Below are 18,492 nucleotides of genomic sequence, written 5' to 3'. Positions count from 1 at the left end.
GAAACTGGGATACACGTGGGATATTCACTAAACAAATGAAATTCTATCATTTGTGGCAACGTGGTTAGGACTGGAGAGCTTTGTGTTGAGTTACAAGCCTGGAACAGGAACACAAGCATCATGTGATCTCACCCATAAGATGAATGTAAATAGTTGGTCTCGTGAAGTTGAGAGGAGAATGGTTGCTACAGACGCTGAAGACAGTAGGGGATTCCAGGGCAGACGTGGGAATGTTGATGAGTTGGTGTTACCTATGGACAGATGAAAGGAAGAATTTCTAACCTGGTCTGTATATACAGAAGGTGGTGATAATAGATGAGAGTGAGGTACTGTGTATACAGAAGGTAATTATAGACGAGAGTGAGGTACTGTGTATTCAGGAGGTGATTATAGATGACAGTGCGGCCTGTGTATTTCAGAAAGCTAGAAAAAGGGGTTTAAATGTTTTCAGCATAAAGAAACCATAAATGTTTAGGAAATGTGTTTGACCTAATTAATATGTTAGAGACACAGTTACAATACTGCATGATACTAATTAAGTATGTATAATTGTGTGTGGTGGTGTACGTGCATGCTCATGTGTCATATACATGCATGTATGAAGGTGCATTTCTTCATGTGTAGAGATCAGCACTCATCCATCTTCCTCAATCACTCTCTCCCTTACTGTTTGACACAGAATTTCTCCCTGAATCTGGAGCTGACTGATTTGACAAGGTGGTCTGATCAGTGTGCTCCAGGAATCCTCTTGCCTCTGAACTAAGAGGCTCAGGGAAGGACTTTCTGGCTAGGGCCCTTGTAGCACCAGCATTAAGACCAACACTTGGCAATTGGAACCTGATGAAACTCAAAGTCTTCTGTATGGCACAGGATGCAATCATTTGAGGGAAGAGGCAGCCTATAGGACACGAGAAAGTCTTTACCAACTGTACATCTGACACAAGACCAGTGTCTGGAATGTCCAGAGAACTAAATACCAAAAAAGCAAGCATCCCAACTAAAATTGAGGGCATGGAACTCAACAGAGTGCTCCAAAGAAGAAATACAAATGGTCAAGAGGTATTTTTTAAAGATGTTTAACATCTTTATGAAATGCAAAGTAAAGATAATTTAAAGTTTCATCTTACCCCGGTTGGAGTGGCTAAGATAAATAACAAAATGAAGACATATTGCTGATGTGGATGTGGGGAAAGAGAGTTGCAGATTGGTGCAGACACTGTGGAAACCACTGCATAGGTTCCTCAGCAGCCTAGAAGTAGGTTTACCAGATGGCCCAGTCATTGCACTCCTTGGCACGTTCCCGAGGGATTCCATATCCTACAACAAGGATATTATCCATCCATTTCATCGTTGTTGCAGCCCAAGTAGTCAGGACACTAAACAGTCTACATGTCTGTCAATGGATGAATCATTCAAAGTGTGGTATATTTAACAATGGGATATTATTCAGCTATGAAGAAAAATGAAATTTGAAGGTAAATGGATGAATCTGGAAGTGATAATTTGAGCGAGGTAATCCAAACTCAGGAAGACAAGTGTCACATGTTCCCTCTCACATGTGGAAGCTAGCCTGGATTCTTTAGTCTCTTCCCATGCAAACTTTAAAGTTTTGGCAAGTATAAATGTGATTAGTTACAGAGATTGTGTTATTGTGAAGGATCACTGCCCAACTATCTGCTTAAAAATGGGGTAGGCATGATTCACTCAAATCCAGGTTGCTTATAGCAAGGGCAGGGCCCCAACATTATTAAATGTTGTTTTGTGAACACGTTCTAAGGTTATAACTCTTGTCCAAAGAAAATATAGCATGGTCTTCCCATTAAAAATGTAATTGTTGTAGACTGCATAGGTTGCTTGAATTCATCAAATCTTTTTATGCTGATCTTTGATACTTATGAAAATACTTGAATACATTTATGTTGCCACCAGATTCAACTATCACAATATGCCATATAATGTGCAAGTAATTAACACAAAAATCATTTGTCCTTATAGCAAGCACTCACTAATTCCATTTGCTTTGAAGTTATCTAATAATAATGAGGAAATTGTATTTACTGTCAAATGAGGATCAAGAACAAGTGGAAGCTGGGTGTGGTGGCGCATACCTGCAATCCCAACATGTTGGGGGTAGAGTCAGAAGAATAAAAAGTTCAAGTCCAGCCTCTGATACATGGAGAGATTAAGGCCACATGAGCTATATCAGATCCTGTCTTTAAAATAAATGATGACAATGGGTTGCTAAATGAGGGCAGATCAGTTTTCTGGAATTGTGGTCCTGGTAGGGCTACCCACGCCCCAGTGGAAGGCCCTCAACACACAGTAACAGCATGAAGTGGACAGACTAGAGGTTCAGGAAAGAGCACATGCAGTCGGGAAGCGGTAGTGTGGCGATAGGAGAGGAATTGGGGGTGCAGGTATGAGATCCTCTAATAACAATAATAATAAATAACAAGGTGAATAGGCCCTAAGGAACATTTAGTACTGAGTGCTCCCAAGTCCCTCACTCTCTGCACACTGCCCAGCCATAGTTTTCTGCATTAATTACCCCACCTACTGCAAGTGTCTCTGTTGAGTGATTCACTGACCTACAGGTGTAGTGATACGTCATTGGCTGACTTTCCATCACGCCACACTCAAAATGATATAATGGGAGCTTGCAAGTTAGTGGATTCCACACGCCAGCTCCTCGGCCTTTCATTAATTATGAGTTATCAACTCGCATCTGGCACTTCCAAGTATTCTGAGATAAGTTAAGAATGTAAGGTCCCTTTGTACTGTTTGTTCATCCGGTCATCATTAATGTGCTCAGTTCTATCAGTCCTTCTGTTACAAGCACAGTGTGCCTTGTTCAGTTCATAAGCCGATGCCTGAGCAGCCATCTCTATTGTTCTTCTGTCTAATAGTCCTAGTGGACAGAGCCAAGCCCTGGAGATGCGCAGAATCAGGCTCACATCCATGTTGGGGGAGGAGAATTCTACAAAGCCTCAGAGCGGTGCCTTTTCGTGCCTTCCAGTCTTTAAAATTCTGTATGACATTTTAATTTTATTGTCAATAAAAAAATAACTCATTGATATGGCTTCCAATATCACTGATGGGTATAACTTTTCACGGTCTGCATTCCACTTTGACCTCTGAACCTGTACCTTCCTCCATAAAGAAAGTTCAGCTCAACTAGCGTGACATTTCCTCTTTCTCGCCCACTTCATCCCTTCTTTCAGGTCCCTGCAGCTCTGTTCACTCTTGCCCTTTCTCTCTAAGTCAAAAGAATAGCCCACATCCTGCATGTGTTACTGAGGGGCTACACAAGATTACCAGGTTATTCGCACATTCATTCCCAGCCTTCTGGATGGGAAACAGGTGTGCACATCCCTGCCAAATTGAAGAGAAAACCCTGTGTGTTTAACAATGTCGGTTTCTCTATTTCTGTCTATAAGCATGTGGATCTCCTCCCTCCCCCCCGCAAGCCCTCTACACTTCAAGGAATTAGCAAAAATAGTACTTAACTCAATATTTGAAAAATAGAATGAATACCAAAATATGATGCACAAAATATTAAAACTGTAGAGAAAGTCAGAATCAGCCTTCCTGAATCAGGTTAGGGCTGGGGCTAAGGGAAAACCCATCACGTGATCTTGGTCATTGAGAAGGTTGCACTTTAATTTTGGTTGCATTTTGCTGCACTAACATCTTCTTCTCTTCACTCCTGAGTCTGGGGACTCCCAAAGTCATAGGTTCAGATGTTGCATGGAATCCTGGCCCTGCCTCTGTGTTCTAAAGATGGCACATGCCAGTCAGCGGCTGTGACCTTCAGCAGTGTGTGTGAGGAAGCCAGAAATTCAAAGGGACTTTCTTTAAGGCAGGAGAGGATTTTTCTTGGTTGATGAGGTAGATGATGGGCAGGGTCTTGGTGGAACTCTGTAAAAGGGGAGTTAGAAAGGGTACAGCAGAAGGAATCTGCTCCCATCTGTTTGGGAATCCCCGGGCCATGGGTAAGTTGGAAAGACTGCTCAGATTACCCTCACCACTACCTCTGTCCCATTGCAAGAGGAGGCTGAGAGAGTTGTACCACAAAGGATGAGCTGGGAAAGAGCCGTGAAGGCTGCAGAGAATGAATCATCTACCAGGAAATACTGGGACACGAGGTCTTCAGGTTGTCTCAGAATCTAATGGTGTGTCCTATGAGAGAGGCAACCTATGGCTTTGCAACCCACAGAAGATAGTCAGTAGCCAAGGGAGGAATAGAAACCAGGCCCAGGTATACCTTAGGCTGATCTTCCTTCCACCCTTAGCCCCTCTGCAGCCTGCAATGCCAGTTGTGGGTCAGGGGGTGGAGCTCAACAAGAAGCTGCCCATGGGGGATCCCCCAGCAGCACCAGAAAGTGAGGAAGGTTGAGTTGGGGAGAATGTTGGAGATGATTGAGAAATGTCATGATGTCTTGTGTTAGAGAGAACTGGACCTTTTAATACCTGAAAATGAGGTGAATTGGGCTCTGAAGTGGCTAAAGAAAGGAGGATGGGCTCTGCCCTAGATCTTCAGACTGTGACAGAAGGTAGTGAGAGAAATAAATATTTGAATCACACCATTAGTGGTTCCCTGTGAAGTCCAAACTACATTATGAAACAGCCCGGCTTCTTTTCATTGGTCCTCTATTTTGGCGCAGGGTCTGGCCTTCTCTACACTGCCCAGGAAAGTCTGGAGACTGCAGCTCATGATCTCAGAGAACAATCCCTGCCTATTGTGCTCACCAGGGGCTGCGGCACCAAAGCTGCCTCTGTCCCACATCTGTCAGCGGCCCTGCACATCTCTGAACCCGCGACAGTGCCGCATCCCCGGGGTGAGGATGGTGACAGCTTCCACACCCCCACACTCTAGCTATCCACATCTTTCGTGTGTTCTTTGAGGCCCTGTCCACACCTCTGTTAATAAAGCATTGTTTTAGCAATAAGAATCTTTTGTCTGCAGTGGGGCACATTTTGTGAATGAAAGCTTTGCTTGCAGGCTGGAGAGATGGCTCAGAAGTTAGGAAAACTTACTTCTTTATAAGAGGACCAGAGCTTGGATTCTCATGCCCATATCCAGTGGTTCACAAGTTCTTAGAACTCCTGATCAAGGGACATGATACTGCCTTCTGGTTTCTGTGGGTATCCCCATACACATGTATGCGTTCACATTCATGTGCACACGTACTAAACATAATTTGTTTGGGTTTTGTTATGGTAAATTTGAATTGGGATGTGTTATTGTCCATTATGCTCCTGGCAGAAGTATAACCAAATGGTACATGGGCTCTTCTTGTGCATGAGGGCTGCCCGTAGCAGCTTTGAAGGCGCCCGCTCTTGGCATGCATGATCTGTCTATGCTCAAAATCAAGGCTGTGGTTTTTCCAGTGGGAGGTAGAGGCTGAACAGCATGCCAGCTTACATTGGTTGCCAGTTCTCACCCACAGAGTCTTGGTTTAGGAACATCTTTGTTTTTAGGACAATAGGAGTCATATAGTTAAAGAGTCATGCCCAAACCCCATAAAGTAATGATTATATAGTCATCTTCTAGTTCTTCGGAAAGGAGAGTCAATTGAATAAAGTTAATATTATAGTTTCTTAGAAAAAGTCACTTATTAAAAAACCACACACACACACACACAGAGAGAGAGAGAGAGAGAGAGAGAGAGAGAGAGAGAGAGAGAGAGAGAGAGAGAGAGTTGGCTCCTGACATGTTTCCTTAGAGTGTTTTATGGAAAACAACAGTTTATCATATTAACAGTAAACCCACAACACACATAAGAACCCTCATTAAAAATGCAGCTATACAAACTCTTGCTTCTGGGATACAGTTTCCATGGAAGATCGTGAAATAACACTGCTCTTCTGCATGTTGAGAGACTCCACCCCACGAGTGTGCGATGGCCATAAAGCCACTTTCCTGAAGATCATCACTAGTTTGTGTGCCTTGAGTACAGAACAGATTTAACCCCTCATATGTATACTAATTGCTCGTTAACAAGCTGCCTCCAGCACGCCGGTGTGCAACCCTCCCTTTGACTATCCAGTGTGAGTTTTTCCCTCGTCTTCTGTAACATCGCTATCCGCGAGCTCCCCAACACAGCAACTGTTTCGAGCATCCTTCGAGATACTGTAGTATTGATAAAAGATGTCCTTATGCTGTGAACAGGTAGTTTATCCGGTAAATGGGGTGGTGAACTAATTGATCAAATGAAGAAATGCAAGCAACTGCTTGGTCTCCAACTTCATTTCCCTTAGAAATTCCCCACAGATTTGTGCCTGGCGTGGAGTAGCCAGCGGTTCTTGTGTGCCTTCGCAGGACTCTCCGTGACTGGCGGTGGCCCAGGATCCTTTAGACAAGATGATGGCATTTCACACAGGCCTTCCTTGGTCAGGATTAAACAGGAGAACTTGTAGTCGGTCACAGCAAGGAGCACAGCCGGGCTCACCCTTCATCGCCAGTGCAGTCTCCTGAGCACAGAGATCAGTTGGCAGGATCTTGGATCCTCTTCTTGAAGTGCCTGGTTTGGAAGTCCCTTCACTGCCCAGCCTTGCTCCCTTGGACCTGCCAAGACAAACAGACATGCCAAACTCACTGGCAACTGTGGTGGTGCCTTTGACCCAACGCTGCGGTCTCTTTCTTTGTATGTGTTCATTTCCACAAATCGCAGCCAGATCTATACAGCGTGGATGCTTTTAGGTTTTACTGGCTGCCCTGTGACTTTTCTTCTCTTTGTGCCAGACAAACTGCGACGGGAGTGGAGCCACTGCCAGGCCCAGCTGTAGTTTCTTAATAAGTCGTGGTATGGCTGATGCCTTGGCAGAGAAAATTCACTGACTTCTTCTGTCTGGGGCTCAGTAGAACCGTTTCCTCTCTGCGATCACGTGGGGAATTTCCTATCGATCTCATAATGCTTTAATAATGATGCCATACAGACCTAAAGAAGACAATGAAAAATAAATAGTAAGTAGGAGTTTTGAGAATGTCTCTTAGCCCAAGGACTGGGGACAGACATCAGACCCTGGATACGATTCATTTGTCCCATTTGTCATTTATTCGGGGCATATTTGTTGCAGACCTGCTATGTCCAAGATCTCCTTCAGACTGAAGAAGATGCAATAACTTTTGAGTGTCAAGGTCAGCTGTCATGGAACTTTTGTTAACTGTCTTTAGAAACCGAATGAGAACATTTTCCAAAGCAAACTTGACCTTTTAGGGCCGTGAGGACGTCCCTTTTTCTCCTCTTTACAAAAGACTCTGATGCCCTAGAGGGCCAGAGCTACCTCTAGACTAAATCTATGGCTGGGTTTAGGCATGCTCTCTGAGCTCACATGCTAGGCAAGTGTTCCTGCCTTGCTCCCAGTCCCAGCACACAGTTCATGCGAGGCAAGTGCTCCCACCGTGCTCCCAGTCCCCACACACAGTTCTTCAAGGCACTCATCCTTTGCTGGTTCCTGTAAGTCTCGCTTCCTCAGGTCATCCGGGGTCCTGCTTACTCTTGGATTGCCTTTGATGAGCATCCCCAGGTCTAACTCAGTTACCTGAGAGGCCAAGTGTGCTTAGAATCCTAGCTCTTTACACCTTTTGAAGCACGATCCACAGATGTCTGATAAGATCTGAGATGCTTTAGAGCGGAATGATTTTGACAATGCTAAGGCATTTTTTTTTTTTGTCTTTTCTAATCTTATTGGCATTTACCCTGTGATGGTGTAAAGGCAAGTGTAACTAAAACCACTTGCACTTTTGTCCTTCAGAGCAATGGTAACCAGCTTTACCAGGTGGTGTTCCCATCCGCAGGGCCATGCGCTTGCCTGCTTGCATTTCATTCTGTGCATTATGAGGGCATCTTTTTAGTGTTCTGTATAAGAGAAAGGAAAGGGTAGGCCAAGCCCGTGGCTGAAAACTGAGCCCCAGAACATTTTCCTTGGGAAATTTGCATATTTCTTTGAATTAAAAGCTGAATTATCCATTTGGGGGGGACATTATTTTTAAAATCATGGTTATCTATATTTGCATATTTTGTATGTATTTTTTAGAAGAAGAGGAAATGAAGCATGCCACTCAGGAAAAACAATTGAAATTATTGGCTCTTTCAATGGAAAGATAAGATTCTGAGACAGTCTCGTAAGCTGTTGTATGTTTGACGACTTTCCCACCAGGAACTACTTATCCTCGATGACATCAGCGAGAGTCATCGTCTTGCTCTTATACAAGGAAATGTATTAGTATTTATATTATTAATAAAACATGTAAGGAATGAATGCTTCCTAAATAGCCAGGATTCCAAAAATCACACATGAAAAGAATTCTCATCCAAGATGTGAGCATACTGCTGTCCTTTCCTTCTTTTCTCTTTCTTTATTATGAGTCGGAGGCTCACACTGGAGCCCAGGCTGGCCAGGTACTTACTGTGTGGCCGAGCTCACCTGGAGCTTATGAAGGTTCTCTCATCTCGACCTCACAAGTCCTGGGAGTCTAGATGTGAGCCCCCGTGTCCAGATGGGCCAGTGGCTTTTAATTCAGCAGGATATAAAGAAAGCTCACTGCGGCAGGATCCGATTCCACACCGCGGCTTCAGAAACCGTGATTTATTGAGTTTAATTTGGCATCAAAGAATAGTGCCAAAAGTTATCTTATGGTTTCCCTGAGACTCAAGGGGAGGGATTTGGTGGTGACATCCTGTTTAGGGCTGAGAACTCCTTTGTGTTTATATTATAGTTTCCTGTTTAGTATTTTTATGGGATTCCTGAATGTGCAAACAAGTGGGTCTTTGTGTCTATATCTGGGTTTTGTGCCTTTTCTTGGGCTCCGTTCCTTCTGCTTATTTGTTTTGTCCTATTCCAATGTGTTGTTTTATTTTATTTTATTTTATTTTATTTTATTAAACCCTAAGAAGCCTGCTTTCTAATGAGAGACAGAAAGGGAGTGGATCTGTATGGGAGGGCAGGTGGAGAGGAAATCGAAGGAGGGTGTGAGAACTGAAATCAGGATATAGTATATGAAAAAAAATCTATTTTCAAAAAGAGAAAAAAATTAGGAACTCAGCATATGAATCTGGAGAACATGTGATGTTCAGTCTACGGATGTACTTCCCTCTAAACATGACCTGTGTGTGCCTGTGTGGTATCTAGGCAGAAGAGTAATAATGGAAAAATATTATCCTCATCCCCAAATGGCGTTGCTGAAGCTTATCTTGTTTTTAATATTAATTCCACAATCATGTTAATTGCCAATATCAAAACCACAGAACAATAAAATTCAGTGTGCAAATAATTTTTTAAAAGTATCCTATTCACAGCAATATGCCTGCCTAAGGCTTGATTTTCTTCATATGCTTCAACTAACACAAACAGCATATAGCAGATGCATGCAGAAGCATGTAAGACCATTAACCTGTCTTCTACTAAGCTCAGAGATGGAAGAAATTTACAGAAATGAAAAGTAATGCCACTATTCCTCCTAAGTAATCTCTGTTTTAGAAAACATGCCTTAGCCGGGCGGTTTTTAATTAAAGGCGGGTGCACGCCTTTAATCCCGGCACTCGGGAGGCAGAGGCAGGTGAATCTCTGTGAGTTCGAGGCCAGCCTGGTCTACCAGAGCGAGTTCCAGGTCAGACTCCAAAGCCACAGAGAAATCCTGTCTCGAAAAAAAAAAAAATAGAAAACATGCCTTACCAGTGTGCATAAAATTCATTTTATGCTAAATGTTACTGTTATTTTTTAAACAAATGAATAAAATTTAAATTTCTCATTTTTATTTCTAACATTACAAATGCCACTGGCTACGACCTATGGACCAGAGTATCTTTGAAGTTCTCTATCATCTTCAGGAGAGCTGACGGCTCCTAAGAAAATTAGATATGGGTGTATGGCCACGCCTCCCATTGAAGAGCTAGGTCTGCCTGATACAATTCAATCCCCCTCGTCCCTGCTCTGGCCACGGTACTGTGCTTTGTCCCCGCCTTCTCAATGTACCCCAAGACTGGGGACTGACGTCATCTCAGCTGTGTGATGAGGTTACTGCTCCTCTTTTTATCCCAGTTCTCTACTTCAGGAAATGTTCTGCGTCCCTTCTCAACCCCATGAGTTGAGACTTCCGTTTCTGCAGTGGTTCCCTTCTTATGCCTGTGCCTGCTTCTGCTCTGATCACTCCTTCAGGTCACCCAGCTTCTCCGCTAGCTCTCGGAATGATTGAAGGAGCACGAGTTTCTGTATCTCACTGATCTGCTAAAAACGAGTTAAACATTTTCAATGATGTGGAATCACTATTTATTTTACTTGAGTATTGCAAAGACATTCAATCCTGTTGAGTGAGACAGCTTAGGGTTCTGTGCCTTTTTGAGTGAGTGTTTTGGCCATTAAGATTGCATGTACTTTTAGATTTTGACCTTTATTCTGTATCAGCTATACATAGTAATATAAAGATGTGTGTTTGCCTACCACTTCCAACTTTCTGTAAACTAAACAAGGGTTATTAGAATTGTATAAAATTAAGAAGACCAAGAAAAGGACTGAGACCCTTTTACAAATTTGCAAAAGTTTCAGTGAAATCTTTTTTCTATATTTTGACTACACAAAAAACATTTGGGCAAACACACACAGCATCCACACATGTGAACCATTATACACACATATATACACATATATACACATGTATCTGTTCACATGAACAATCTCGCACACATACATATACCATACACACATGCACTTATAACCACATATGCAAACAATCATGCACACATATACACGTGTTCATATACATGAACAATCATCTACATATACACAATCATGTACACATGTATATACTATACACACATACACATGTGTTCATACACATGAACAATTATCTTCACATGCATGATATACGCATACATGTGAATAAAAGACATTGGGGGTTTGCCTATAGGTTTTTCAGAAAACCATTTTTTAATTTTTAAAATTTGTTTATGTTTTTGATAATTTTATATAGGAGTATGGAGAATTATTGAATAATAGGTTCTGTGTCCAGTTGACAAATACGAATTGAGGTTTGGAAAATCCAAATAATGAGTTCTGTTTCTGCTTCCTCCTTATCTACTCCAGCTAAATAGGCAGTTTATTAAGTTAATTTTTATTTAGTCATGCTCCCCCACTTTATCCCCCACTGTACAGGTAGAATTGACTCCCCCAAGCATGCTAGGCAAGTACTCTACCACTGAGCCACATCTCTGAGGCACACGAACATTTTCCCCCTTAATATGTAGTTTTAAATGAGCTCTTTAAAATGCACTTTTTTCCCATTTTGTATAAATATTTATATAAAAAGAATATGCTTATATAATTTCATAATTTAATGCAGTGAAAACATATTCAGCACAGGCTCTGGTCTATCTGTGTTTTCTGAACGAGCTGAGAGGTTTGCATTCTCAAGGGAAAACGAGAGGCAAAGAATACCATTCCGTGTTTGGAGCTGCAGGTTTTCTAACAGTGTGGCAGTGGCTTCGTCACGCTGCATAGCTGCTGCATTGCTGCGTGGTCTCTGCCTGGGGAATCGGGATGCAGATTCTCAAGCACGCAGCCCCCTGGATTAAGGACCTCTATCTTGTCACAGTTATTGTTCTAGGAAGATGTCCAACATTGCTACCCGGAATGTGTTTGACTTTTATGGTGACTTGTTCCTGAGGGTAAAAACCATCATTCAACCTTCCCAAAGGAAAAGTATCTTATTCAATAAATATCACGTAGAATTCTTGATAGGTCTGGAACGGTGGAGTTTAGGAAGGCCTCCAGGAGTGACCTCAAGGATGTGGAGGAACTGGCTGCCCAAGGGATCAGCAACACTTGGCTTAATAAGAAAAGTGAGGAGCCAGGACACTCCTGGGATTTCAGCTGGGTCCGGGGGTTCAATATGGAGCCAGAGACCTATCATTCAGCAGATCAAAACCAACCGAACAGGGGCCTCCCAAGTGGACGCCTCTTTTCTTAACTCAGGTCCAAATGCAAGTTTCAGCCCAGTGTGGAGGCTGGAAGATCAGGAGTTCAAGGACAGCCTGGGCTACAAGAGACCCTGTTTCATAAAAAATAAGCACGTATATAAATAAAAAGTTTTTTTTACCGATGTACCTGCTGTGCTGGTGCTCCCTGGTGCTTAGAAAAACTGACTTTTTCTTGTCAGCCTCTGTGACACACACAGGCCACTAGAAGGCAGGGGCAGGGCCAACACCCTTGCTGGGCTTCTACTCTGACAGTTGATTTTACACCATTTTATTTATTTATTTTTATCATGCATTCTAGGCATTTTTTCAAGTACCTTCCCCATATTATTTGATTGAGTTTCTTCTATGCTATCCAGGATGTGTGTTGCTTCTTACACTGCAGGTTTTACTCGGTTGGTTTTTCACTCTGTTCTAGTCTGCTCTTTGGTATCCTTTACATCTCACATACCATATTTTGATCATATTGTTTCCCCTCCCCCAACTCTTGCCAGATCCAACTCCACGTTATCTTTCTCATAAAAAAAGAAAAAAGGAAAGAAAGCAGCACCCAAACTAAAACAAACAAACATAAAAGGTCAAATCAAAGCCATCTTAAAGAGAAAACTAAAGATTAGTCTTTCAGAAAATCATGACGGCCAGGAAACTATGACCATTCTTAACCGTTTCTTTGTGTTTGAGAAGTGTCTCATTCCCAGGAATCCTTCTGCCTCAGACTCCAGAGTGTTGGGATTAGAGGTGTGCACTGCCAGGCCCGGGCTTTCCATGGTTCTTGAGGGCTTAACAGTTCTGTTCTGCAGACAAACATGGAGGCCAGTGAAGCAGAGTCACACAGTTGGTTGGGAATGTAGCAAGTGCGCACTGAAGGAATGCTGATGACTCCATGCTGGTGCATTGGCTTGCTCAGACACCGTTAAAAGCTCCGCTTGACAGGCGTAAGCCAGTGATGGACTGCACATTTCCCAAGCCACACGCCACACATGCTTGGATGACAGACAGCTCTGTTGTGTTGGGGACTTATTTCTCTCCCAAGAATCAATTTGTCATCTTGTTCTGCAAGCCCATAAAGCTGCTCAAAACTCTGACTTTATTTATTCATTTATTCATTTATTTATTTATTAATTAAAGATTTCTGCCTTCTCCCCGCCACCACCTCCCATTTCCCTCCCCCTCCCCCATCAAGTCCCCCTCCCTCATCATCCCTAAGAGTAATCCGGGTTCCCTGCCCTGTGGGAAGTCCAAGGACCACCCAGATCCATCCAGGTCTAGTAAGGTGAGCATCCAAACTGCCTAGGCTCCCACAAAGCCAGTACGTGCAGTAGGATCAAAAACCCATTGCCATTGTTCTTGAGTTCTCAGTAGACCTCATTGTCTATTATGTTCAGCAAGTCCGGTTTTATCCCATGCTTTTTCAGACCCAGGCCAGCTGGCCTTGGTGAGTTCCTGATAGAACATCTCCATTGTCTCAGTGTGTGGGTGCACCCCTCGCGGTCCTGAGTTCCTTGCTCGTGCTCTGTCTCCTGCTCTTGATTTGGACCTTGAGATTTCAGTCCGGTGCTCCAATGTGGAGACAGAGACAAACTCTGACTTTTTATTGTTGGTAAATGGCACCTCTAGCTAAGATTGGGTTGTGAAGGGTACAGAATACAGAATCCATCCCAACACTCTGTGGCATGGACACAGGCCTAGAGATGCAATTCACAGTGCCTGTTGTTGGAACATAACAAAAGTGCAGGCCATGGGACAGGCTGACAAGAATTAGAACTATCTAGAGCAAAGAGCAGAGCCATTACCAAACCAAAGCACAGCAGACCCAGAGGGAGGCCACACACCCTTACTCTTGTCCCCACGCTCTTTGAACTCCTGCGAGTGCTGTCTGTTGTCCAGCTCCAACCACCATGAGCCAGAATGCGAGGACATCCAGCCTTTGGGTCTCCAGAGACCTCTGCACAAGGGAACTGGGGAGTGAGCCTGGAAGGGTAGCCTGAGGGTAAGAAGCAAGTCAGTGGTGCCCTAGTTATATCGGATGCTAGCCTCCAGCATCTGCTCACTATGGAGCTAACGAGACTCCTCTGCTATTCTACTAATATTCTAGAGCCCCTTCTAGGTCTGTATTGGTGGCGGAATGTGGTGTAGGCCTTATATAGCATGGTTGCTATTTCTATTTTTTATTATTTTTAATTTTCATCATTTTAATTATCATCATTTTGTCTTTTTGCTAAATAAACTTTGTCCTTAATTCTATGTCCTGACTAGTTTTTTGTTTGTCACTTTGTTTGGTGGTGGGCTTTTTGTTTTGAGACAGGGTCTGTCTAAGTAGCCCTAGCTGACCTGGAACAATCTATGTAGAACCAAATTCCTGAAGGGCATTGGCCACCATGCCTGGCTGAATAGTTCCTCTTAATCAAGGGTTCCTTACTCTTTAATATCCTAGTCGTGTGACCTCCTTGGGTACTGGGGTGCTTTTCAGCATATTTCATCTGTCTTAATTGCCATTTCCAACATTTGCTTCCTGAAATCGGAGCTCCAAGCTCGTGTGGTCACTCTCTGCCTTGAAATAAATACCCAGCGTCTTTTCCGGTTCTTCCTCATTCTTTATTTCTTTCATGGTTTCTTCATAATGGTTTGACTTGCTTGTTTACTATTTTCTTACAATATTATGCATTAAATGGTGTGGTTACAGTAAGTCATAAATTGTGTGTGTGTGTGTATGTGTTTGGGAGAGATGAGATGTGTTTAAGACAGACTTACAGATTAGCAGGTGAAGTAAAAGTCAGGGTTGGATTCATAACTTGCAGGCCATAATTTTATTCTCTCTTGGAGAAGATGACCTAGTTTCTACCTGTTATGTGATTCTATCTATTGCCTAATTTTTTATTTTTTTCTCTCCGCTCAGATTCGAAGTCAGAGCAAAGCGTCAGACTCCGGCCTGTGTGAGGGGGATGAAGTGGTGTCCATCAATGGCAACCCTTGTGCAGACCTCACCTACCCTGAAGTCATCAAGCTTATGGAGAGCATAACGGATTCTCTCCACTTGCTTATCAAAAGGTAAAGAAAATTTGTTGCAAGATGTATTTGTTGCTTGAAGCTGTGTTGGAGTGATTATAGAGTCTATGAACATATGTACTGTGAGTTATAAGGGAGTTCATGGTTCTACATAGAAAGTTGGGGCAGGCCAGGCGGTGGTGGCACTTGCCTTTAATCCTAGCACTCGGGAGGCAGAGGCAAGCAGATGGCGGATCTCTGTGAGTTTGAGGCCGGAATTGTCTACAGAGTGAGTTCCAGGACAAGATCCAAAGCTACAGAGAAAACCTGTCTTGAAAAACCGAAAAAAAAAAAAAAAGTCAGGACAGCTAAACAGATCACCACAGTGTTTGAAAATGAGCAATTCCATTTAATGGGGCTTTCTGGCTAGTTGAGAATTAACTGCAAATACTTATGTCAAGTCAAGCACTTTGTTGAAAATCTTAGGTATTTTAGACCACCTTTTTAGAAAGACTGGTATATTAACCATAACAACAACAACATTTCCAAAGTGAAGAGTTTCTATAAGGTCGGGATTATAATTCTTAGATTTGAAGATGAATTGGAAATAATTGTGCATTGAACTGATGACCAATATAATATTATTATACAAAGATGATGCCTTGTGGTGCAAGACAAAAAGCTTAAAGGCAGGTTTTCACTGCTCACTCCCAATACGACCACATTTGGGAATGGCAAAGCAGGCTAGATGAAGATTCAGAGCTATCAAAGTATTATTTACAGTGTAGAAGAACCCCCCACCCCCAACCGCCCTGTGTTATCTAAGTCCATTTGTGTGCCATGTTTGTATGAGTGCATGTGTGTTGCATATATAAACATTCACTCATCAGGCTCTTAAGATCCCACTTACTTACAGTGTTGCCTTTTGCTTTTAAAAGTAACTTAAAAAAAAAAAACAAGAGTAACTATTTAAAAACCAACCAACAAAACAAACAAAAACAACAGCAAAAAATAACAGAAACAAAACAAACAATGTATCAGGAATGTTGCCAAGGGAGAATTGTTCCTGCATTAGGCACCATTCTGAGTAAGTCTGCTAAAGGTCTGAAGACTTCCAAGCTCCCCCGAGCAATGAATCCAAATACAAATAGGGAATCAACCTTTTCTGCTTTATTCCCTTTGGTGTTTACTGTCCTTACTGACTTAACGAGGCCAGTTTCTCTGGAACACATTAGTCTGGGACATGTTCTGCTGGTTCCCATTTCCATTACGATGCTATCGCATGAAAAAATATTTGGTTCAACGCTCAAACCTAGGCACCTACCTCATTTTAGAGATAAATGGATTTGTTCTCCACTGCTCTGAATAGCTAGCTCATGTTTTGTTTTGTTTTTCTCTTAAGTATCTTGAATTTCTATGATGCAGTTAATTGGGCTGGAGAGTTGGAACAATTCTTAATAACACTTGTTGCCCTTACACAGGACATGGATTAATTCTTAGTACCCACATGGTGGCTCAAAACTGTAACTCCAGTCCCAGGGGATCGGAGGCCCTCTTCTGACCTTCAAGTGCACTGGGCATAAATGTGATACACACATATACATGCAGGCAAAACACTCACAGGCACATAAAATAGTCAAATATTCAGCATTTTAAAGATTCAAATGAAATTTTCATTTTATGAGACCCAAAGCAACAGCACTGTGGACATCTGGACGTGTTCCTGAAGCTAAACAGTCCTCAGTCACATCACTGACATTCAGAGGACCCAACTTTGACTTTATTAACTTGAAATTGCTGGCTAACACTATTTAAAAACAAAACAAAAACTAGCCTTTTAATACTGAATTTTTATTACCTTAGATGTTATTAAAATCATAAAAAATGAAAATCAAATGAGTCTCTAATTGTACAAATGGTGAGATTGAGTACCTGTGTGTATGTATCTCCCTCATATATCTTTATGATTTTTATTCATGTGTATACATTTACTTCCGCTCCCAAGAAATAGTAGCACTGGCCTGTTTGTCTGTATCCCAATCTCTAAGGCTGGAATGAGTTGAAATTGCTTTCTTCTCAGATGCATAATTGACGAAGTGACTTCAACTGCCTTCATCCCAAATTCTGCTAGATTAAACCTCTTCAACTTCTGGCACTCCCAAACTCAGTTGCATAGAGCTAGTCATCATTTCCTGTACGAGAATGTACCATGCTAGCTCATGCTTATATTCTCATCTCTCAGGAGGCTGAGACAGGAGGATAGTCATGACTTGAAGCCTAGGCTGTGGAGTGAATTCCAGGCCTGCGTGGTCTACAGTGCAAAGACCCTGTCGCAAAAAGTGAAAAGAAGACCATCCTAATCTGCTAACAAAATGTTTCAAAAAGTGTAATTTTTGTTGGCTTCTGTTTTGTTTTGTTTGTTGTTGGTTGTGGTTTTCCAAGACAGGGTTTTTCTGTGTAGTCCTGGCTATCCTGAAAAGTGCTCTGTAAACCAGGTTGGCCTCAAACTCAGAGATCCACCTACCTCTGCCTGCCAAGAGCTGGGATTAAAGGCACGTGCCGCCACCACCTGGCTTACTTTTACGTTATTTTGCTTTTGTTTTTATAATTTTTAAATGACATACCATTATAAAGTCTTTCGGATGGCTTGTATAGAGAAAGCAGCATTTGGTTTGACTTTTGTTGGGTTTTTCTAAATGTAGTCAACATCACAGTTAGAGGCAAACATTTTGCCCATTGGTCTGAAATTCCATATCCACATAATTCTAAAGTAACTTCCTTTGAGGAGAAGAGAAGTAGGAGCTCCCCCTTGTGTGACTGATCCCTGCAGCAGTCAGTATGCACCCCCAGGAAGCAAGAAGGGGGAGAGGGCTACTGCCACCTGAAAACTTTACAAGTGAGAAGTGAGGGGGTCTTCTACAGCTGTCCCGAGAACGACACTTCTATTACAAATGGGTTGAGAGCTCGGAGACTTAGCAAGAAATAAACACAAATATGCAAAACTGCCTACACGTGGCTGGGTTTTCATCAGAGGAGACTGTGGAATAGCTCTGGTCTCCTTAGCAAAGCTACAGAAGCAGTCTGAGGACAGAGATTCTGTAAGGAAAATGCTGCAAGTGAGAACTGCAAAGAGAAGGGACGGCATCTTGGATTATAAGTACCACGTAACTTAGCAATTCCTTGCAGCATAGACAGGATTACTCTTTGCATAGGAGTTTTGGCTGGGGCCTACTTTGCTCACTAGAGCTTAGAAATGGACTTCCGTTTCTTCCTGTTAAGCATATACCATGTCTAAACTGTATTCATAGTTTAAGGTTGATCTGATGTTCTGGATGTGTCTGTGTGACTTGGTGATATCTAGGTCAAAACTTACTCCATGGGACACTGAAGTTCCTGGTCACCTACAGCAAACACAGTTTGTTGAGAAAACCCAAACAATTTCAAATGAGGGGTCACACATAGCTCTACCCTTTGCTTTTACAAATAAAGGCTGAATTAAAGATGGGTTTAGATTTCAAGTTTTTTTGCAAGC

At 42.5% G+C, this 18,492-nt stretch overlaps 1 protein-coding gene across 1 annotated transcript in view; it reads left to right on the top strand.

Moving 5' to 3' along the window:
• The window catches only part of Synpo2 (synaptopodin 2), a 151,965-nt gene that overhangs the window by 94,558 nt on the left and 38,915 nt on the right, over positions 1–18,492 (top strand). The window contains exon 2 of the mRNA XM_057793188.1: positions 14,872–15,023. Coding sequence (XP_057649171.1) covers positions 14,872–15,023 — 152 coding nt within the window. The remainder of the gene's footprint in view (positions 1–14,871; positions 15,024–18,492) is intronic.

Source organism: Chionomys nivalis, chromosome 18 (assembly GCF_950005125.1).
Source record: "Chionomys nivalis chromosome 18, mChiNiv1.1, whole genome shotgun sequence".
Lineage (NCBI taxonomy): Eukaryota > Metazoa > Chordata > Mammalia > Rodentia > Cricetidae > Chionomys > Chionomys nivalis.
Note: the sequence above shows the minus strand (reverse complement) of the source record. Positions and strands in the feature narration are given on the sequence as shown.